At 35.0% G+C, this 25,516-nt stretch overlaps 1 protein-coding gene across 4 annotated transcripts in view; it reads left to right on the forward strand.

The window, feature by feature from the left end:
• Positions 1–25,516, forward strand: part of scfd2 (sec1 family domain containing 2) — a 271,851-nt gene that overhangs the window by 178,292 nt on the left and 68,043 nt on the right. For 2 of the 4 annotated variants that reach the window (XR_012395694.1, XR_012395693.1), the window contains exon 6: positions 9,885–10,154. Coding sequence is in view for 2 of the 4 variants with exons in the window: in NM_001013564.2 (NP_001013582.1) it covers positions 9,885–10,030; positions 19,111–19,161 (197 nt within the window). In the remaining 2 variants the exon portion in view is untranslated. 4 annotated transcript variants of the gene reach the window in all.

Consider the following 25,516-nt stretch of genomic DNA (forward strand, 5'->3'; position numbering starts at 1 on the left):
TGGTGACAAATAAATGGTAATTCACACAAATTCATGGTTTATCTTTTAGGAAAATACCATAGGATTTTTACCTCCTTTAAAAGCTAACTCCATTAGGCACGTCTTGGTGTTCAGTTCTGCAGCCGAGTGATTTCAGCGTGACTAACCTCCCTCACCTATCTCATTTGATATCATTAGGAGTGTACAAAGCCATATTTTACACACTAATTCATTTAACAGACTGCGCTTGGTTTAGTCATATGAGCACATCTTGCACCTTTTGTCCTCTGCTGTTTCTAGCATCTTCAATCAACTGTCCTCTCTCTGCCCTGTTGTTTGTTTAAAGCATGCGGACACACTCAGGAGGATCTAAGTTGTTTGTTTGCATGTTTATAAATGAAATCTTCTGTTCTCTCCTTTGGTATAGATTAGTGTAAAAACAGGAGGCTGTTACGCACACACCATCTGTATTTCAAAGAGAAGGGTTTGCGTGAGAGGAGAATGTGGGGGATATGCACATGTGTATGTATGTGTGTGTTTGTGTGACTGCCGTCTGTTCTCACACCAGCACCTGGCTGCATCTCAGGATTTGGTGTTGTGATCACCATTACCATCTAAACCGCAGCCAACACCCACTTGCACCACCGCACTGTTGCTTTTGGCACAAGGTCAAACGACCGTCTGTGGCTACATGTACACACACACACACATTACTCATGAACCGTCTGCTTTAGATCTCTGCAGTTTCTTATAGGCCAAGTGTTAATGGAAGGATTTGATTGTAGAGATACATTTAAATATATATTGCATTCTTTATATTTGAAAGGGGTATTCACACTCTTAATCTAAGCTTTTTAACTCAATTTCTTACTGAAAACTACAAGTATTTGTTGTAATTCCAATTTTATATTGCCATGCGTGACTTTATTAGAATTTTGTTATGCAGTCTTTGATTGGTTGGTCCGTCGCCCGTCTATCCTTCCATTCTTCTGTGGTAAAACTACTTGCTGAAAATAACAGTAAATACATTTTTCTACTGAACATCCCAGGACATAAGTTTCCGTGCACTAGTTTCAACAATATCTTTTAACAATTGTTCACTGGACACTGTTAACGATTTTTGTAAATTACACAGTATTTTTCTGTAATATGAACTGTATTTTACTGCAGGACAGTTGTGCAGTATGTTAAAGTATTTTAGAGTTACATTGTGAAAATTACTGTACCTTTTAGACTAGGGATGCTCTGATCGATCGGCCAGAGATTGGTTTCGGCCAATAATCACATTTCATGACTTAATCGGTACTCGCTAATCTGGCTAATTTCATGAACGATCACAATTGTTTGTTTACGAGTTTACAAGCAGAGTACATATAGGAACTGAAAGTTCTGTGTTTTCAACATTATTGCTAGTTCATTAAAACATGGCTGAAAATATTAGGTAATTAAAATTTTATATATATATATATATATATATATATATATATATATATATATATATATATATATATATATATATATATATATATATATATAAATGCCAATTTTAGAGTAAAAGATATACATACAGTTCTGTAAATGCAGTGGTCTTTAGTTAATTGTGGGAGTTACATTCTAAAAATAGCCCGCAATAGGTGAAATCCGCGAAGCAGTCTGCTTTATATTTTACAATTATCGTAGATGTTTTATGGCTGTAAAACCCCTCTCTACCCTATTTTTTTAGATAGATATTAACATATTCACACTTTTCTTTATAGTTTAAACACTCGCATAGCTTCAACCTTTTTTTTTGTCCAGAAGTCTGACTATTTGTGTGATGGTTAACATCTTCCTCTGCCTTTTGGGTGCTATCGTGGGTGCCTTTGATGACGCAGAATGTTTTGTCGACATTGTGGGGAGAAAACTTGCAAACATACATTACAGTACTTCAGAGTCACACTACTAGCGATCAAAGATTTGTGTAAATTTGGCAAGCTGAAAGCATTCTGTACTGTACAGGAGACACGACACTGAGGAGATTGATTGACAATGGTCTACAGCCAATCAGGACGCAGAACACAATGCGCTGTTAAAAAAAAAAAAGAGCCTGTCAAATTGAACAAAAACAATCTGCAAAACTGTGAGAACTTGAAAGGAAACCCACAGTATGGCAAGGGACCATGGTACATATACAGCAAGATAAATGGTGCTGTAAATGTAAATACAGTATTTTTACTCGGGAACTGCGGCTAGTAATTTACTGTATAAAAACTACAGGAAATATAATGTATAATTGAAATGTTAAAGAAGCAAATTCTTAATTTGCAAATGTGAAGAGGTCTTTTATAGCATGGACTGTTTTGGGGGAAATGGTATCTGTATATAAAATGGTATAAAAAGTAAACACTTTCAAAAAGTTTAAATGTTTTGTGTTATAATAGCAGCACAATCAATTTCACTCTCACTAAAGCACACTTATTTTGGTTACTAGTTGTTCTACCTCTCTAGATACCTTGATTTTCTTCAGGCATGTTATATTTAAAATGCCTTTCCATCTTCCGGAAAAGCAAACATTCACATCCGAATCTGCCAGCATCCCTCTATCCTTATCTCCCACCGAGCTGTCAAGATCGAAAGAGCAAGAGAAAAGAGCAGAGACAGAAGAGGCTAAACAGCACGCATTTGGGAGAAAAAAAAATGAAAACAAGCAAATCAAAACAAATAACCAGCAGGCTAAATATGAACCCAAATATATTTGACCTGACAGTAAATGGTCATAACACAAAGATAGACAAGAGACTGACTCATGCACTCGTTCCCTTTTATTTTTGATTTGTTTTGATATCAAGCTTTATATCGGGATTTCTAAAATCATAGTTAAAAACAACTAGTTGCAACCACAGACTTTTGGGAACCAAGAAGGATATCTTTAGGCAGTTTAAACTGCAGCTGCTTGGGCAAAATTAACATATTTATCCTTATAAATATTTATACCAAATGCAGATTATAACTTTACACAAATACACACATTTGCGACTGTTTGTGTTGGGCTTTCCCCAATATGGTTTTTGTGGAGCGATTATATAACTGCAAACACACACACACACATACTGCAGGCACAAAGAGTTCATAGAGGAGAGTGTTCTACTTAAAAGCATCAATCCACTCCAACAATGTCTTTATGTCCTATATGTCTTGCTGCAGTGAACACAGTGACACGTTTACAGTAAACATACTCAATGGCTGGAGTGAGTCTATACAGACCAGACCGTGGGTCCTACAGCCACAGAAGACTGAACTGATAGTTAGTGAAAGCATTGCATAACCATTCCGCATAGATTTTTGAATAGATCATCCAGAGGTCTAGTCATAATTATAACTGAGCAGCTTGTAAAAGAATGAATGAATTTCAAAAGGACTTTGGCATTCTTTTGGAAATGTGTATTACTCATTTAATTTTTGCTATGGGTTGTTTTAGTTTCCTATTCCCAGGTCTTGGCCTTTCAGCTAATAGCTGTACATAGTTGTGTACTTGTCTGGAGAAGTTGACATACTTTGTCTTAGCGAGAGTCTTGGCTTATAAACTGGCTAAAAGTAATAATTCATAATTTCACCTTCGCTTACTGTTGTTTCTGGCTGTGTGTAGCTCCTACATCTCTGCACTATTTTTAAATCAATATCCTTGTCAACAGTTTGAACTTGGTTTCAAAGTGCGATTCAGGCTTGGCAAAGTCAGGGCTTCAGACTGCAACTTAATGGTCATATTTTGCAATCTTTTCTCCCTGCAAGTGCAACTAAGAGGTTGTTAGAGGTTGCACTGGTACCACTACCTATATACCGAACTGATAAGCAATGACATTCTGTTGCTTATAAAACGCATCACCAAACGCACCAAAAGTCAAACAAAACAGTGCTACTTGTTTAAACACTGCACAGACCGTTTATCGGTTGCGAGAACTAGAGCGAATGTGTTTTGCTGAAGCAGTCATTTGCATGACCACTAAACAGTACTCATGTTTGTTACAGAACCCTCTAAACCAAACCACAAATAAAACTTTGTTTAAAAAAAATCTTTTAAGCAAATTAAGTAATGAAACAGCGTCTTTGTTCTACACGACACTGATGCAGAAAACAGCTGAAACGTTGTCTAAGAACAATAAAGCGTTTCGTTTTACAGATCACAAGCTATTACATGATTTTAATGTGGTAAATTTTAAAGGAACTATTAGAAGATATATGGGATTTTCCTTTGGATTTTGTATAACTATACAAATTGTATTGTATTGTGATATACAGTTTTTTTGTGAAAAGTTATAACTTGCCTTTATACCAAATGGACTTGTTTAGAATGTGTTTGGGTTTACAAAGCAAGTCAAGTCAAGCTATATTGTCATTTCGCTAGGTGTGGACATACAGAAGAACAAAATTTTGTGTCTCGCAAGACAACGGTGCTACATAAATTAATTCTAAATACAAACACAATTAACGCTATTGTAAAAGTATGAGATTTCAGAGTGGGTAAATTAACGGGAGTTGAAAGCTCTAATAGCATGTTTCCACTGAGTGATACGGTACGGTTCGTTACACTTTTATGGCCGTTTCCACTGTCCAAAGGTACCTAAAATTTAACTGTACCACTATTTGGGTACCCTTTGGAAGGGTACCTAGCATAACAAAAGGGTACCAAAAGTCGGAGCAAGACATCACTAGCTCGTGGACAAGCAGGAGAATAAAAACAAAGGAACTGACATTTTTAAAAACACAGCTGAAACATTACACCATAATAATATATACATATAATAATGAGTCATGGTCAACCCGAGCTTAAACTAACCTTGTCGTTGTCTTAATATAATGAGAAAGTACCTGAATGGCCAGAAGGAAAAGATAGTGTAAAATAGGGCATCCTTGTCTGATACCCCTCTGAAGGCTAAAATGACTTGAAGTACCAAAAAAAAAAATTTATAAAGTGTCCTGATGGCATTATAAAAAAATCACCAAAACCAATTTTTTTAATACAACGGAAAAAAAAAAAAATGTGCTCTACCATGTCAAATGCTTTGGAAATGCAGTTTATTTTAATTTCCTTTGAAAAAAAAGGAAATTACTCTTTTTGTAATTGAGAATGTTGATGAAGACTTTTCCTTACTTTGGGCAACATGTTTTGTTTTGTTTTTTTGTTTGTTAGTTTTTTGTTAATTATAAATCAGAAGCTATTCGTAAAAAGAAAATATATTTTCTTTATCTCCTTATTAAGAAGTTGGTTTTGTTTTTTGTTGTTGTGTTTTTGTTTGTTAAAAAATGTGTTCTTTTTGTCTTCTAATTTTCTTTATAATGTACTGTGATTGTATATTCTAATTTTTTGCATAAAAAGCAAAAAAATAAATAAAAATTGTCGTTGTCTTGCTGAACAGCCACAAAGCCAAGAAGAAAAGCAGAACTACCCTGTGGCCTGTAGATGTTTACAAGGCCGTCTAAAGCACGAGTGGCTTTACTTTCTCGCTTTCGCTCGCTGCGCGCCTATATTTGAAATAGCAAACTTGAAATAGCAAACCTGATGATAATAACGTGTGCCTGACGTGTGCCTGATTATTGAAGTGCTTCTGACACCCGATCTTGTCAGAAACAGACAAGCCCGAGAGTGAAGTCCAACAAAACAACAGAGCAAATTATTCTTTCAGCAACCTAAAACATGAACAAATGCCATGTTTAACTATTATCATCACCTTTTGGACTATTATGAACTCGGAATGACAGAATTACTTTCTAACGGATTACATATGCTGGTGCAGATTAAAGATACAGATGAGAGGTTTGCTCTGACTGTGGGCTTTATGTTGCATGTTGTTTTTGACTAAATGTGTGCTGTGTGCAGTGTATATGTAATTGGTAACATTTTGGACACTGTATGGGTCTGTATGTGTTCATATATGTTGCATTTATTTATTTTATATAATTGCAGACGTTACAGTAGGCTATTTTGCACATCATTGATCTGCATTTATAATCAAATCCTGTTCATAAAAATGTTAGTAATGAACACTTATACATTTGTATTAAAGCATCTGTTTTGTGCTTTTCATATGATATATAAACGACCCATATAGCTTTACTTTGGCATTTCTTTAAGTGAGAATGATGTACACTGAAACTTACTGTCATACACCACTTCCACCAATCATTGGTCTCAAATATCGGTACCCTTTTGGCTGTGGAAATGCAAGCCTGATAAAGGCTTGTAATACCATACAGTACCACTCAACGGGCCATAACAGCCTGTGGGAAGAAGCTGTTTATTAGTCTAGCAAAGCAGGCTCTAATACTTCAAAACCTTCTTCCTGATGGCAGCAGCTGGATGAGACTGTGGAAGGGATGAGTCGAGTCTTTCACAATACAGATGGCTTTGCTGTGTCACTATGAGAGGAAAATGTTCTGAATGGAGGAAAGAGGGGCACCGATGATCTTTTTGGCTGACATGTCATGGAATGCATAAAGTTAGTCTACCTTTGTACAGCTGTTAAAGTTGTTCTCATGATCAACAAATATATGAGGCTTCTTTTGTACATAGCGTTGAAAGTTTTATGATTTTTTCTTTGCTGGGAGGTAAACGCACATCTGAGATACATAAACTCCATAGTTCCATACAGTAATACATTTTAAAACCACATATAAATCACACTGTGTCCATAAAGTCCAAATGATGTGTTGCATTTGGGCTGTCGGATTGAGATTTTGGAATTTATGATTTCAAAAACCAGTACAGCTATCCATTGCTTGCATTTTTCTCCCATTAATATGAGTCTTACATAAGTGTACTGCTCCGCTCAAGTCATGCATCTGTGGGTTTGGCAGGTCCAGAGGGGTTTAACTGGCAGGGCTGAATGTCTTATTCCTCAGGTGTTTAGATCTGGGTGAAGGATGGGCGTCTCTCTCATTTCACATCTGGCGTGGTAGACGTTGTGTGCCAACTTCACCCACCCCGACTGCTGTCTCGTCCTACATTTGCCTTCTCTCAGACTCACTTTGCTTTCAGCACCATTGGTGCTGCAGGAATGACAACAAAGTTTGTTTTTGTCAAACACCTTTGTTCAAGCTTTCTCCCCTTAAATGAAACTGAGACATTCGCTCTTTCTCTTTCGCAATCTCCCACTCTCTCTCACTCTCTTTTTCCCCAGTGTCTGAGTTTACCGAGTGCACATTAAATTTTGATTAACCCAGGAGCTGTTGCCTTCAAATGAAAAGAGCTTTTGTCCTCTGAGTCCCTTTTCAGCAATAGAAACTCAATCTGATGTACTGCCCTTGCAACATTATATGCAACCCAGTATATGTATTTATAATATATTTTAGGTCAACATATATGTTATATACGTTATATATATGTATATAAATTGTGAAGTTTATAGGAAGTCTGGTCACACTTTATTTTAAGTCTTGCTATCAGCAAACCAGTAACTAAAACTTTTAGCTCAATAAGCTTCTAATTTACTGCTTATTAATTGTTAGTAAGGTAGTAGTTGGATTTAGGTATTGGGTAAGATTAGGGGTGTAGATTAAGATCATTCTTTTGTAAGTACTAATAAACACCCAATATATTCATAATAGGGAGGTAATAGTAAGTCAGTACTTTAAAATGGTAATCTGTAATTAAAGTGTTACCAGAAGTCTCTAAGATGCACTAAGGCTGTTTATTTGGTGATAAGTACAATAAATAACATTGTGAAATATTTTTGCAGTTCCGGTGTACTGTGTTCTATTTTACTCATTTGTAAATAGAATAGAATAGAATAGAATAGAATAGAATAGAATAGAATAGAATAGAATAGAATAGAATAGAAAGCTTTATTGTTATTGGATACAAGGTGCAATGATATTACAAAGCGTCTACTTAAGGTGCTCAACTAAAAAGACAAAAATGGATATATGAAACAAAGAAATGGCCATTCACAAAGAACGATTCTTTGCATCAAACATGAAATGCAGCAGTTTCAATTTTATTTTTAACATACCTCCACCGTTATGTAAACATCAAATTGTTGCTAACTTACTACTTTAAACAGAAGCTTACAACACTTGCCCCATCCTCACATTCTTCTGATTGGTTTACTGTTTTGGAACTGACATTGATGAGTGGTGCTGAGTGTAAAAGTTTAAATTCAGTTAACTTGACATGGGTTAAGTTAACTGAATTTAAGAGAGTGAGAGAGAGTGGGAGATTGCGAAAGAGAGTGGGAGATTGCGAATGGGTGACATGGTGGCTCAGTGGGTAGCACTGTTGCCTCACAGCAAGAAGGTCGCTGGTTTAAGGCCCGCCTAGACCAGTAGGCATTTCAGTGTGGATTTTGCATGTTCTCCATGTGTTTGCATGGGATTCCTGGGGTATAAGTGAACTGGGTAAACAAAATTTGCCGTTTGTGTGTGTGTGTGTGTGTGTGTGTGTGTGTGTGTGTGTGTGTGTGTGTGTGTGTGTGCGTGTGCGTGTGCGTGTGCGTGTGCGTGTGCGCGTGCGTGCGTGCGTGCGTGCGAGCGAGCGATTTCCAGCATGGTGCTGGGTTGCAGCTGGAAGCCTGGTGCATAAAACACATGCCAGAGAAGTTAGATATATTCCACTGTAGTGATCGCTGATGGACTAAGTTGAAAGAAAATGAATGAATGAGCTTGCCACATTATCTTAAAAATGCACTCATGTGCAAGGCAAAAGAAACCTAGTTACTATAAATTAACTTTTTTTAAACGCTTTACAAACGGATGACTCTGTTGCTAAAATAATCCTTGTTTACAATTTAGTTATTTAGTTATTAATAATCAGTAAAAAGCATAAATCAGCCCAATCTCACAAGGAAAGTTCAGTCATACGAGTATGGTTTTTATAGGAGGTGTGACACCAAACCACACCCCTAAACCCAACCATCATTGGAGGATGAGCAAATCATACTAAACTGTATATGAGATCATTCAAATTCATACATATTAGCTACTAAATCAAGAAGTAACTAATTGGAATTAGATAGCATTATATTTATTATGCATGTGAATAATAAATACAATGTCAAGTTTATTTATATAGAACATTTCATACACAGTGGTAATGCAAAGTGCTTTACATAAACATGAATAAAAGACAAGTATAAGAAAATAAAAACTAAGAATAAAAATGATTAAAAACAAATTAAAATGTGTTAAAACTGGTTATAAAAAAATTAAAAATGTAAGAAAAACATAATAGTGCGATCTGTTGGACATAGCTCAGTGTTCATTCAGTAAAAGTACAGCTTAACAGATGTGTTTTAAGTCTGAATTTTAATTTGCCTAATGTTGGAGCACATCTGATCATTTCTGGAAGCTGATTCCACCAGCAGTGGGCGTAGTAGTTGAAGTCGTATTCACCCTGCTTTAACTGAATTTCTAGTTTACTTGATTGTAAAGATCTGAGTGATCTGTTAGGTTTGTATTCAATAAGCATGTCATGTATTGAAGTACTAGGCCATTTAGTGATTTATAAACAAATAGTAATACTTTAAAATCTATTCTGAATGAAACTGGGGACCAGTGTAAAGACCTGAGGACTGATGTGATGTGCTCAGATTTTCTGGTTCTGGTCAGAATTCTGGCAGCAGTGTTCTGGATGATCTACATCTTTCTGACTGTCTTTTTAGGAAGGCCAGTGAGGAGTCCATTACAGTAATCCACCCTGCTGGTGATAAAATCATGAACAAGTTTCCTCGCTGCACAAAACATCTAATTCTTGCAATGTTTTTGAGATGATTGCATGCTGATTTACTTACTGCTTTGACATATCTACTGAAACTCAGATCTGACTCCAGAATAACACCAAGTTTCTTGACCTTAATAAGCAGCACAGTGGAGGATTTATTGCCAATGTAGTGTTTGTATCTGACTGACTGTCTTATCTGTGTGTATATCTGCAGGAGTGTCGTGTCCTGAGGAGCTGACGATGGAGTGTGCTCACTCTGTCCTGGAGAGCATGTTTGGGACTTTGAGGGGAGTCGCTCGTGCCCGAGACCACCTGAAGAACTTCAGCTCTGTGTTTACTCCGGGTGATGGAGCCCACCAGGTCAGACAGCCCTGACATAACAGGCAATTCATGGTTCTCAAACACGCAATGCTACATAGAGATGGCTCACACAAATATGAACATTTACTTAGGTTATTTTCACCTTTCATAAAATGCACAGCAGGTGATTTTTTGTGTTTTTGTGGGGTGGAGGATTTAGGAAGATTTGTATTTGAAACCATGCTTCATAGGGCTTCATTAAAAGTAGAAAAAATGGGGTGTGGGAAAGGCTAATAAAATTAAGAGCAGATACAATTTTTATATATATGTACAGTAGTATGTAATAGCTGTTCTGTAACTTTCAATAAATAAAGATAAAGGCATTCTGAGGCAACTGATTATGTAAGAAATAACGAGGATTAATGATCAATAATTAAAAATATGAAAGCTCAAAATATGCTTACATCATATGCCAACACACTACAAATGTATAATAATAATAATAATAATAATAATAATAATAATTATTATTATTATTATTATTATTATTATTATTATTATATAAAAATAATATTAACTAATATTTAAAGGGTGCTTATTTAACCCCCTTTTCAAGATTGAAGCCTTTTGTGTCTCCTGAATGTGTCTGTAAAGTTTCAGCTCAAAACACCCATCTGGTTATTTATTAGACCTTTCAGAGTGTTGAAATTTTCTGCTCTGTACACAATGTACCTGTTTTAGTGGCCTGTGCCTTTAATGCTGGTTCTCCAATTCCACCATCCTCATGTGCCTGTAAGAGTGTCTCCGTCTCCGCCAGATAAGCAGCACAGTGACAGACATGAAGGAAGCTTCCCTAAGATCTCACGTATAATTTGTGAGAAATACTTCAGTAAGAACTATGACAATGATTATTTGATGTATGTCTTGTGGAGTTAATTCAAGCTTTTCTGCAATGATGAGTCAAACACAATGTCATTACAAAGTTTACGTTGTCGTTACAGTTTATGTTACAAAGTTCACACACACAGCAAACACACTCTCACACACACACACACAAACACACAGTTTTTGCATGGCAAATGTGGTTAATATGCACTGCTCTATGGATATCTGTTATGTTAATGTACAAAATAAACCTGATTTAACGTCCAGAAACCAGCATTTTCTTTTATCACAGATTTTATAACTGTAGTGATAAAGACAGTAAAATCACTGTAATTCATTACAAACATGCTATTAAAAAGGTTTTAAACTTGTAAAATTCATTCTTGATCACATTTGATGATGATTGATGATCACAGTGAGCTCAACAGATCTTTTAATCTCAGTTGCTTTGCGTACATCCTGTCTTGTTGATAGGATTATACGCGTTACTACGGAGACATGTTAATAAGGTTGACGAAGAAACCACACTCCTACGTCAAACTGTGTATAGGGCTTCAAAATGGAAGCGATTTAGATCCAATTTTAATGTCAGGAAATTAAAATATCACTCCAGTATGACTGTGGACACACTATACCTACACACAGTTCTCTCCAAACAGCTTACAAAAGATGACTTTCATCATAGGTCCCCTTTAACTATATGTTATGTATTTACTTTGTTGTCTAGATATGTTCAGTGCTGCTTAAATGTTTTGAAGAGTCAAAAAATTGTACAGTAAAGTTGGTTTTACACTTGCTTGCCAACTTTATCAGTGTAATGAATTATTTGTAGCCAAACTGCGCATATAAAAATCGAATATTACTAATTTAGGTAACACTAACTGTTCCAGGGAAAGATTAGCGAATGAAGAAAACTGTCACAGTTTGCTTATTGTCTAAATATAATCGACAAGAAATTTCCAGGATACTTAGATATCTTTTTTTATTATTAATAAAATAAAGACAGAAATCTTCATGTTTGCTTCATTGACTGACAGAGCCTTGTTCGTCTCGTGATGCTATGAGTGACATCAGCTACATAATTTCACCAACAAAATAAATTTTTTAATAAAAGTAATGAATGTACGGTACTGTATCTCAGCTCACGAAAGAAAATTTCTCTGTTCAAACAGCTCAGTTCGCTCAGTGTATCTGATCAATACACAGCAGAATGTCTCTGTGATTCATACAGATTTTATAATAATTTTCTATCCTGTTTCCTCATAAATAGCATCTCTAGTGCTTTCAGCTGACTGTATTGAAGCAGGACCGGTGACAGACTGTGTGTGACTGTCTTTGACTACTAGAAGCCGTAGTGCGTCAATGGCTTTAAACTATCAGAAGCGAACATCCACTCTTGTACCTGTAAGAGTGTTTCATGTGCTCTTGTGTGCATTTGTCTACTGAAAACAGACCCTGAAAGAGGGGCAGAGGGGAAAAAAGAGCTGCTTATGTAACACAGTAATGTCTTCTAGTAAACACAGAGCTCCTGCATTGTGCACATTCAGAGATGGGTCAATAATCTGTGCTAGTTTTTTTCATACTTTAGAGACTAATTAGCTAATAAAGTCTTCTATTTATAAATAGCTTTTCACTGCAAGTTTCTTAACATCTTGTAATACAACATAAAAAGAAAAAAAAAGAGCTTGGTTGAAAACCAGCAGATTGATTTTTATTTAAGGTAATTTAAAGGTTGTGCCGTTTGTATGCTCTTTTCTGAGAGCTTCTATTCTACTCTTTAAAACATAAAGCAAATCCTTAAATATTTGTTTAAAATAATGTGTAAAGAGCCATTGCTGTAACAATAACACTTGACACTTGAGCTAAATCCTATGACTACTAGCTTCTATTGAGGTTTTAGAATTAAATTTAATATTTAATGATAGTCATATTTAATATTTAAAAGTCATTACCCTAAAAAATATAATCATTTATCTAATAGACCATATAAATGTGTTTGATTTACATGACCTTCCCCAAATGGGAATTTCTTATTTTGTCCGGTGAATGGTAAAACTTTTTTTAGGGCTTTTAAAACATTCTTTTTTAAATTTCAAAAAGTCATGGCTGAAATAAAGTTCTATTTTTGCTATAAAAACAGCAGTACAGCAGATAAAAACAATGCTAGAATCAACACACATTTAGGAAAGGTCAGGGTAGGGCTGCACAGTATATTTTTCAGCATGGACATTGCAATGTGATCATTCGCAATAGACACATCGTAGGATGTATGCAATGTTGAGTTAGTATTTTTTATCATTTTTTTTGCATTTGTTTTAATGCCTGGAATTATATAATGACTTTAAAAGCATTCAGGCATAAGAAATTGTACCACTTTTTACTTTAACAGCGATTCATTTTAGAGAATTATTTTTATTTATCATTCAATTACTGTTCTTGAATACTGTTAGGTTTGGCAAATGATAAAACACTTATTTAATTTACCAATCTCTGACTAAACACGTGCATACAAATACTGTACTCACAACACATGCAAATAAAGAAATGTGCTGCAAATAGCACAGACCACAATGAAAATGTGTCAGGGAACCTTACAGATTTTATGGAGATACATTCCTATTGCAGAATCATCCCAATCAAGCTAACATTATGAATTTTTTTCCAAATAGAGATATGAAGTCATCTGGTAAAACTGTATTCATATTGCAATATATACCGTATTGCAAAATAAAAAAAAAATATCGCCATGCTACATTTTTGCCAACATCGTGCAGCCCTCAGGGAATACTGTTGTTGTATGGGTTTTGGTTTACAGGTATTTGGGTTTAATTATGGGTAATAACCATATCTTCACAAATTGAGTGTGACTGTTTATGAGTCATACAAAAAAAAGGATAAATTCAAACTGTAATATGATAGAGTCTGTATTCTCGATTATACTTGATAGTTAAACTATAATCATAGCACTTTTAATACCCTCATCTGTCTGCATGATGCTGGTATGAAGATACATACAATTTCATGATCAGTTGCTTTTTTTCAGCTGCTTTTTAATGCTGTCATTTTTTTTTTTTTGTGCATTTATTTTGTAATTAGGAAGAAATGCATATATTCATGAAATAAATTGCTTCCAACTGCATGGAGAGTGCATCTTTATGTTTGTTAGCAATTTATTGCTGCAAAAGTGCTTCCGGTCTCTTACTTACAAAGAACATAAAAGTAATTTGCTATTATGACTATTGTATATCAGAGCATTGAGTCACGTTGAGTCATTGAGTTGCTGTCTGTAGTTCACCTATTTGCTTCTGACGCCACTAATAACAAGATTTTCTGAATTGTGTGGAGGCTCTTTAAAATAACAGCAACTTATTTGTCTTAATATTAGTACTTTTTTGCTATTTTTTTTTCAATCATGTTGGGTGTATAATTATATATATCACTGTTTTAACTTTCATATGCATTTTATATTTACAGTCTGACGATTTAACATGACATTTTATCAGAGTTAGTAAAATATTTTAGTTTCATGAAGTCAGATTTTATATTTAGTTTGTGTTCATCCTAAATATGTTTGGATATAACATTTTACAGTACACTCTTATAATTAAAGGATCCGGAAGAGTGTTTTTGCTGAAATGTGATAAACCAGTTTATTCCACAAGTAACCTTTCCCTGTTAAGTTCTTTAAAGAACCAAAAAATAATAATTTCCTTATTCCTTAGTGCGATGCATGTTTTATGAATATGAAGCACCTTTTCCACTATAAATGATCTTTTTTGTAACGGAAAGATTCCTTGTATGATACTTTGAAGGTTTTTTATTAAACCATCAATGGCAGTAAATACCTTTTATTTGTTTATTTTTGTTTTGTTTTGTTTTTGCAATCTCATTCCTCCTCAGTAGTTCCCTTTAAAAAGTTTGTGGTTGATAATAGATTAAATATCTATCTTAATAGATTTCTTTCAGAAAATAAATAGCTTTGAATGGTAGTGTGTAATTATATGTAATTGTTTAAAATAATTAGCTGCTAATCATTAGTAGTCTGTTAGCAGCTTTTTTAAAAGAGAAGTTTCTCTTGTCAAGCTTGTAAACTGGCAAACTACATTTTGGCTAACACTTTACTTCATGGATTTTTTATTTAATTGCATTTGAATTCTTCACAATATTGTCTTTTTAACTGTTTTTATTCTAACTTTAAATCAGCCTTAATAATAATGAATATGGTGATCTGTGGAGTTTAATCTGCTCTGTTCTTCCAGTTGTTTTTGAGCAGATGGAGTGTTATAAAACTGTAAGTGAGACTTCACATCAAAAAACTCTTACATCACCGCTGCTTTCATGATTGAATAGCACATCTTTATTTTCAGCGGTAGCCTAATCTAATTTTTGTGATGCTGCTTTGTTTTTTGTTTTTTTTTGTTGTTGTTGTTGTTTTGTTTTTTTTTTTAAATGCAAGAACATTTTGTCCTACAATTTTGCCTTTAAAGTCAGTTTTTGTTTGGTTATCTCACGTTTTGCTGTGAAAATACATGAGATCTCAGGGAGACACAGTTGTAAAGAAAAGCTGTTGGCCTCAGATTACTTCTGTAGATATGCAACGCTTCAATAGCTTTGAGCCGAAGGAAGTGATAAGGATGTAAAACCAACAGTGGAAAAAGCTGTTGATACTTGGAAAATGTTTAATAAATGGGGCACAGAAAATATGTACTGCAAGGGAAATGTCAAAGCCGTTTAGTCACCCTTTAAAATTGTATGTTCGTGCAAGACATTGTTTTTTTTTTCATCCGCTGTTTTTTCTCAGTCCACTCACTCCTTAATAGTTTTCTGTTGTTTTCACTAATATTCACTAAAATTGCAAGTTGTTTTATGGTTTTGTCTGGGGAAAAAATGTGATTGTTGTAACAAATGTCATTTATTCCTCTGTTGGCAACGCATCAATATTTCAATCTGCAATCCGTCTCATTATCTTTCCAGTTTAAGTTCGAGTTGCTTTATTGGCATGACATTTTGTACAGTATTGCCAAAGCATTTTGAATATGTATAAGATATGTAATATATTAACATAATTAAATTTATAAAATATACAGTGAATAAGAAATAAATTATTAAAAACAAATAATACATTTGATAAGTAAAACAGCTACAATAATAATAATAATAAAAGTCTAGATTATTTAAACAAGACACATGAATTTACATTAACTGTTTCTTATGGTGTGTAGGGTGTATACATATTTTGCAGCTAGTTTAGATGTCTATTCATCCTTACCGAGTACATGGTAAAGTTTTGTCATTTGAGTAAACAAAATCATTATAGAAATCATTGTAGTATGAGGATTTTCTAAAGCGGCATTTCTTATTATTTCTTTGTTTTCCTTGGATATAGGCAATTCACCTTGGAAATTCTTTGAATATAAAGATACTAAATGAAAACAATTATAATTGTCACTTTTGAATGACACAATTCAGATATTTAAATTGTAATTGTGAGTTTGTCTCAAAATTCTGACTTTTTTGTTTGCAAGTTATTGAGACACTATTTACAGTTGTGCTCAAAAGTTTACAGACTCCTTGAAGAATTTGTTAAAATGAGAATAATTTAAACAAAATAAGACAGATCATACAATTTGCAGATATTTTACATAAAAGAAGTTTGCATATAGTACACTACACAAAACTCTAGCTGAAATTGTTAAAATTCCAGTTCCTGTGCGGTTTCTGCGAGTAAATGTGCTAATATTACGACATATGGTGTACCTTGATGCGTTTTGTTTGTTAAAACATCGAATATGAGTCACTTTGTGACCATGGCATTCGATCAATTTCATCACAGTGTGGTAACGTTAAAGATAAAGGGCCCTATCATACACCCGGCGCAATGTGGCGTATTTTTGTAAAATATTACAAAACATATTCATTTCTAGCCTACATGAATTTAAAAAACACTGCCTTCATACTTTCTTCATCTCGGGAAGCTTTTTCAGTTAATTCAATTTGCTTTTGTATAATCTCATTATTATAAGTAGTAGTATTATTTATTATATCCATATTTATATTTGTTTTATTAAAAACAAGCTTAGATTTGTCCTTCTGTCAGGTTTTAGACCATATGGGGCATAGCAGGTGTATTTGGAAATAACTCAGTATTTTGATCACACTTTGTTATTATTAATCATTTATTAGTTTGCTGGAAATTAGAACTGAATTTAGAATTTTGAGACAAATCTTTGCGCTTAACAAACTAAATTAATTATTTATAGGCTAATTGATGTCTGCGGTAAGGTTTCCCTATTCATGAGAGCAAAAGAGAAAGTCAACTTACTTTGCGTCCTGTAAATAGCAGTGCGCTTATGGCGCGACGCAGCTGGCTCCTAAAGGTAATGGGAGATGAGACTCTGATTGGTTTATTCTGAAAACACACCTATAACTCATTAAGAAAATAAACTCAACCCTTTAGTTAGCAAAAATGCGTTCTGACACGCCCTCAAAGCGTTTGCGCCCTGCGTTTTGCGTCAAAATAGAGCCCAAAGTTTAAACAATGCCAATGATCTTACTTAAATCTTTTTTGTGTGATTTTCCTAATCATACTTTTATATCCATTTAGTTTTGAACTGTGAACTCTGAAGAAGACAGTAGGCTACATTTAGCCTCGAAGTTTTATTTGAGGGCAACTCTGCAATGCTTCAGGTACTTCAGTAATTTGTTGTTTCAACATGTACGTTATTAAGATGGTTATACGAACAGTTATACGATATAAACATATGTAGTGTTAAATTAACTGTCTCTTTATGGCTGTCGAGCTCACTGCTGGTTAAATATTTTCAGTTACATTTCAAATGATTTTCTAATTAATGTTTCTCTGTTAAGAAGTTGCCTTTTAACAGCTTGTTAGTGTTGTCATGATACTGTATTTCCGTAACTATAACTGAAATTCGCTGTTAAGCGCTGTCCTAAACCCCGCCGTTTGACATCATCAGGTCATCATCATTTCACAGCACTTAACGGCTGTTTACCGAGTGCAAACACTGATAAGGACTGTGGATCGTTTTAAAGCTGTGATTCATTAGCAGATCTCTTAAATGTCCGCCCATCAGCCCCGTGCAGAGACTATCTAAGGGGCATGTGCAGGATAAAAAATTTTGAAGAGGGGGGGGGGGGTCGCGCGCAAACTGAAGAGCGGAGATGTTGCTGGGGCACTTCAGATCAGCCAGGATCAACATCGGAGAATTTTATTCTTCATGGTCCAGGATCAACATCAGTGAATTTTAATCTTGATGGTCCAGGATCAACATCACTAAATTTTAATCTTGATGGTCCAGGATCAACATCAATGAATTTTAATCTTGATGGTCCAGGATCAACATCAACGAATATTAATCTTGATGGTCCAGGATCAAAATCAGTGAATTTTAATCCTTATGGTCCAGGATCAACATCAGTGAATATTAATTTTGATGGTCCAGGATCAACATCACAGAATTTTAATCTTTATGGTCCAGGATCAACATCAGTGAATTTTTAGCTTGATGGTCCAGGATAAACATTAGTGAATTTAAATCTTCATGGTCCAAAATCAGCATCAATGAATTTGAATCTTGATGGTCCAGGATCAACATCACTGAAATTGAATCTTGATGGTCCAGGATCAACATCACAAAAATGTAATCTTTACATTCCAGGATCAACATCGATATATTTTACTTTTGATGGTCCAGGATCAACATCAGTGAATTTGAATCTTGATGGTCCAGGATCAACATCACTAAATTTTAATCTTGATGGTCCAGGATCAACATCAATGAATATTAATCTTGATGGTCCAGGATCAAAATCAGTAAATTTTAATCCTTATGGTCCAGGATCAACATCAGTGAATTTTAATCTTGATGGTCCAGGATCAACATCAACGAATATTAATCTTGATGATCCAGGATCAACATCAGTGAATTTTAATCCTTATGGTCCAGGATCAACATCAGTGAATATTAATTTTGATGGTCCAGGATCAACATCAGTGAATTTTTAGCTTGATGGTCCAGGATAAACATTAGTGAATTTAAATCTTCATGGTCCAAAATCAACATCAGTGAATTTGAGTTTTGATGGTCCAGGATCAACATCAGTGAATTTTAATCTTGATGGTCCAGGATCAGCATCAATGAATTTGAATCTTGATGGTCCAGAATCAACATCACTGAAATTGAATCTTGATGGTCCAGGATCAACATCACAAAAATGTAATCTTTACATTCCAGGATCAACATCGATATATTTTAATTTTGATGGTACAGGATCAACATCAGTGAATTTGAATCTTGATGGTCCAGGATCAACATCAGTAAATTTTAATCTTGATGGTGCAGGATCAACATCACTAAATTTTAATCTTGATGGTCCAGGATCAACATCAATGAATATTAATCTTGATGGTCCAGGATCAAAATCAGTAAATTTTAATCCTTATGGTCCAGGATCAACATCAGTGAATTTGAATCTTGATGGTCCAGGATCAACATCAGTAAATTTTAATCTTGATGGTCCAGGATCAACATCACAAAATTTTAATCTTGATGGTCCAGGATCAACATCAATGAATATTAATCTTGATGGTCCAGGATCAAAATCAGTAAATTTTAATCCTTATGGTCCAGGATCAACATCAGTGAATATTAATTTTGATGGTCCAGGTTCAACATCACAGAATTTTAATCTTGATGGTCCAGGATCAACATCAGTGAATATTAATTTTGATAGTCCAGGCTCAACATCACAGAATTTTAATCTTGATGGTCCAGGATCAACATCACAGAATTTTAATCTTTATGGTCCAGGATCAACATCAGTGAATTTTTAGCTTGATGGTCCAGGATCAACATCACTGATTATTAATCTTGATGGTCCAGGATCAACATCACTGTCTTTGAATCTTGATGGTCCATGATCAACATCAACGAATATTAATCTTAATGGTCCAGGATCAACATAAGGGAATTTGAATCTTGATGGTCCAGGATCAACATCAGTGAATTTGAATCTTGATGGTCCAGGATCAACATCAGTGAATTTTAATCTTGCTGGTCCTGGATCAACATCAGTGAATTTTAATCTTGATGGTCCAGGATCAACATCACTGTATTTGAATCTTGATGGTCCATGATCAACATCAACGAATATTAATCTTAATGGTCCAGGATCAACAAAAGGGAATTTGAATCTTGATGGTCCAGGATCAACATCGCTATATTTTAATCTTGATGGTCCAGGATCAACATCAGTGAATTTTAATTTTGATGGTCCAGGATCAACATCAGGGAATTTTAATTTTGATGGTCCAGGATCAACATCAGCAAATTTGAATCTTGATGGTCCAGGATCAACATCGCTATATTTTAATCTTGATGGTCCAGGATCAACACCACTGAATTTGAATCTTGATGGTCCAGGATCAACATAACTGAATTTAAATCTTGATGGTCCAGGATCAACATAAGTGAATTTGAATCTTGATGGTCCAGGATCAACATCAGTAAATTTTAATCTTGATGGTCCAGGATCAACATCAGGGAATTTGAATCTTGATGGTCCAGAATCAACATTGGAGAATTTTAATTTTGATGGTCCAGGATCAACACCACTGTCTTTGAATTTTGATGGTCCAGGATCAACATCACTAAATTTTAATCTTGATGGTTCAGGATCAACATCAGGGAATTTTAATCTTGATTTTGATTTTGATGGTCCAGGATCAACATCAGTGAATTTTAATCTTGATGGTACAGGATCAACATCAGTGAATTTGAATCTTGATGGTCCAGGATCAACATCAGTGAATTTTAATCTTGATGGTCCAGGATCAACATCAGTGAATTTGAATCTAGATGGTCCAGGATCAACATCAGTGAATTTGAATCTTGATGGTCCAGGATCAACATCAGTGAATTTTAATCTTGATGGTCCAGGATCAACATCAGTGAATTTGAATCTTGATGGTCCAGGATCAACATCAGTGAATTTTAATCTTGATGGTCCAGGATCAACATCAGTGAATTTGAATCTAGATGGTCCAGGATCAACATCAGTGAATTTTAATTTTGATGGTCCAGGATCAACATCAGCGAATTTAAATCTTGATGGTCCAGGATCAACATCGCTATATTTTAATCTTGATGGTCCAGGATCAACATCAGTGAATATTAATTTTGATGGTCCAGGATCAACATCACAGAATTTTAATCTTGATGGTCCAGGATCAACATTACAGAATCTTGATGGTCCAGGATCAACATCAGAGAATTTTTAGCTTGATGGTCCAGGATCAACATCACTGATTATTAATCTTGATGGTCCAGGATCAACATCAATGACTTTGAATCTTGATGGTCCAGGATCAACATCAGTGAATTTTAATCTTCATGGTCCAGGATCAACATCAGTATATTTTAATTTTGATGGTCCAGGATCAACATCACAGAGTTTGAATCTTGATGGTCCAGGATCAGCATCACTGAATTTGAATCTTGATGGTCCAGGATCAGCTTCAGTGAATTTTATTCTAGATGGTCCAGGATCAACATCAGGATATTTTAATTTTGATGGTCCAGGATCAACATCAGTGAATTTTATTCTTGATTATCCAGGATCAACATCAGTGAATATTAATTTTGATGGTCCAGGATCAACATCAGAGAATTTTAATCTTGATGGTCCAGGATCAACATCACAGAATTTTAATCTTGATGGTCCAGGATCAACATCACAGAATTTTAATCTTTATGGTCCAGGATCAACATCAGTATATTTTAATTTTGATGGTCCAGGATCAACATCAGTGATTTTTATTCTTTATGGTCTAGGATCAGCATCACTGAATTTGAATCTTGATGGTCCAGGATCAGCTTCAGTGAATTTAAATCTTGATGGTCCAGGATCAACATCATTGAATTTTAATCTTGATGGTCCAGGATCAACATCAGTGAATTTGAATCTAGATGGTCCAGGATCAACATCAGCGAATTTTAATTTTGATGGTCCAGGATCAACATCAGCGAATTTGAATCTTGATGGTCCAGGATCAACATCGCTATATTTTAATCTTGATGGTCCAGGATCAACATCATTGAATATTAAGTTTGATGGTCAAGGATCAACATCACAGAATTTTAATCTTGATGGTCCAGGATCAACATTACAGAATCTTGATGGTCCAGGATCAACATCAGTGAATTTTTAGCTTGATGGTCCAGGATCAACATCACTGATTATTAATCTTGATGGTCCAGGATCAACATCAATGACTTTGAATCTTGATGGTCCAGGATCAACATCAGTGAATTTTAATCTTCATGGTCCAGGATCAACATCAGTATATTTTAGTTTTGATGGTCCAGGATCAACATCACAGAGTTTGAATCTTGATGGTCCAGGATCAGCATCACTGAATTTGAATCTTGATTGTCCAGGATCAGCTTCAGTGAATTTTATTCTAGATGGTCCAGGATCAACATCAGGATATTTTAATTTTGATGGTCCAGGATCAACATCAGTGAATTTGAATCTTGATGGTCCAGGATCAACATCGCTATATTTTAATGTTGATGGTCCAGGATCAAAATCAGTGAATTTTAATCCTTATGGTCCAGGATCAACATCAGTGAATTTTAATCTTGATGGTCCAGGATCAACATCAGTGAATTTTATTCTTGATTATCCAGGATCAACATCAGTGAATATTAATTTTGATGGTCCAGGATCAACATCACAGAATTTTAATCTTGATGGTCCAGGATCAACATCAGTGAATATTAATTTTGATAGTCCAGGCTCAACATCACAGAATTTTAATCTTGATGGTCCAGGATCAACATCACAGAATTTTAATCTTTATGGTCCAGGATCAACATCAGTGAATTTTTAGCTTGATGGTCCAGGATCAACATCACTGATTATTAATCTTGATGGTCCAGGATCAACATCACTGTCTTTGAATCTTGATGGTCCATGATCAACATCAACGAATATTAATCTTAATGGTCCAGGATCAACATAAGGGAATTTGAATCTTGATGGTCCAGGATCAACATCAGTGAATTTGAATCTTGATGGTCCAGGATCAACATCAGTGAATTTTAATCTTGCTGGTCCTGGATCAACATCAGTGAATTTTAATCTTGATGGTCCAGGATCAACATCACTGTATTTGAATCTTGATGGTCCAGGCTCAACATCACTGTCTTTGAATCTTGATGGTCCATGATCAACATCAACGAATATTAATCTTAATGGTCCAGGATCAACATAAGGGAATTTGAATCTTGATGGTCCAGGATCAACATCGCTATATTTTAATCTTGATGGTCCAGGATCAACATCAGTGAATTTTAATTTTGATGGTCCAGGATCAACATCAGGGAATTTTAATTTTGATGGTCCAGGATCAACATCAGCAAATTTGAATCTTGATGGTCCAGGATCAACATCGCTATATTTTAATCTTGATGGTCCAGGATCAACACCACTGAATTTTAATCTTGATGGTCCAGGATCAACATAACTGAATTTAAATCTTGATGGTCCAGGATCAACATAAGTGAATTTGAATCTTGATGGTCCAGGATCAACATCAGTAAATTTGAATCTTGATGGTCCAGGATCAACATCACTGAATTTTAATCTTGATGGTCCAGGATCAACATCAGTGAATTTTAATCTTGATGGTCCAGGATCAACATCAGGGAATTTGAATCTTGATGGTCCAGGATCAACATCAACGAATTTTAATTTTGATGGTCCAGGATCAACATAAGTAAAATTGAATCTTGGTGGTCCAGGATCAACATTAGTGAATTTTAATTTTGATGGTCCAGGATCAACACCACTGTCTTTGAATTTTGATGGTCCAGGATCAACATCACTAAATTTTAATCTTGATGGTTCAGGATCAACATCGGGGAATTTTAATCTTGATTTTGATTTTGATGGTCCAGGATCAACATCAGTGAATTTTAATCTTGATGGTACAGGATCAACATCAGTGAAGTTGAATCTTGATCGTCCAGGATCAACATCAGTGAATTTTAATCTTGATGGTCCAGGATCAACATCAGTGAATTTGAATCTAGATGGTCCAGGATCAACATCAGTGAATTTGAATCTTGATGGTCCAGGATCAACATCAGTGAATTTTAATCTTGATGGTCCAGGATCAACATCAGTGAATTTGAATCTTGATGGTCCAGGATCAACATCAGTGAATTTTAATCTTGATGGTCCAGGATCAACATCAGTGAATTTGAATCTAGATGGTCCAGGATCAACATCAGTGAACTTTAATTTTGATGGTCCAGGATCAACATCAGCGAATTTAAATCTTGATGGTCCAGGATCAACATCGCTATATTTTAATCTTGATGGTCCAGGATCAACATCAGTGAATATTAATTTTGATGGTCCAGGATCAACATCACAGAATTTTAATCTTGATGGTCCAGGATCAACATTACAGAATCTTGATGGTCCAGGATCAACATCAGAGAATTTTTAGCTTGATGGTCCAGGATCAACATCACTGATTATTAATCTTGATGGTCCAGGATCAACATCAATGACTTTGAATCTTGATGGTCCAGGATCAACATCAGTGAATTTTAATCTTCATGGTCCAGGATCAACATCAGTATATTTTAATTTTGATGGTCCAGGATCAACATCACAGAGTTTGAATCTTGATGGTCCAGGATCAGCATCACTGAATTTGAATCTTGATGGTCCAGGATCAGCTTCAGTGAATTTTATTCTAGATGGTCCAGGATCAACATCAGGATATTTTAATTTTGATGGTCCAGGATCAACATCAGTGAATTTTATTCTTGATTATCCAGGATCAACATCAGTGAATATTAATTTTGATGGTCCAGGATCAACATCAGAGAATTTTAATCTTGATGGTCCAGGATCAACATCACAGAATTTTAATCTTGATGGTCCAGGATCAACATCACAGAATTTTAATCTTTATGGTCCAGGATCAACATCAGTATATTTTAATTTTGATGGTCCAGGATCAACATCAGTGATTTTTATTCTTTATGGTCTAGGATCAGCATCACTGAATTTGAATCTTGATGGTCCAGGATCAGCTTCAGTGAATTTAAATCTTGATGGTCCAGGATCAACATCATTGAATTTTAATCTTGATGGTCCAGGATCAACATCAGTGAATTTGAATCTAGATGGTCCAGGATCAACATCAGCGAATTTTAATTTTGATGGTCCAGGATCAACATCAGCGAATTTGAATCTTGATGGTCCAGGATCAACATCGCTATATTTTAATCTTGATGGTCCAGGATCAACATCATTGAATATTAAGTTTGATGGTCCAGGATCAACATCACAGAATTTTAATCTTGATGGTCCAGGATCAACATTACAGAATCTTGATGGTCCAGGATCAACATCAGTGAATTTTTAGCTTGATGGTCCAGGATCAACATCACTGATTATTAATCTTGATGGTCCAGGATCAACATCAATGACTTTGAATCTTGATGGTCCAGGATCAACATCAGTGAATTTTAATCTTCATGGTCCAGGATCAACATCAGTATATTTTAGTTTTGATGGTCCAGGATCAACATCACAGAGTTTGAATCTTGATGGTCC

The sequence above is a fragment of the Danio rerio genome, chromosome 20, assembly GCF_049306965.1.
Source record: "Danio rerio strain Tuebingen ecotype United States chromosome 20, GRCz12tu, whole genome shotgun sequence".
Taxonomy (NCBI): Eukaryota; Metazoa; Chordata; class Actinopteri; order Cypriniformes; family Danionidae; genus Danio; species Danio rerio.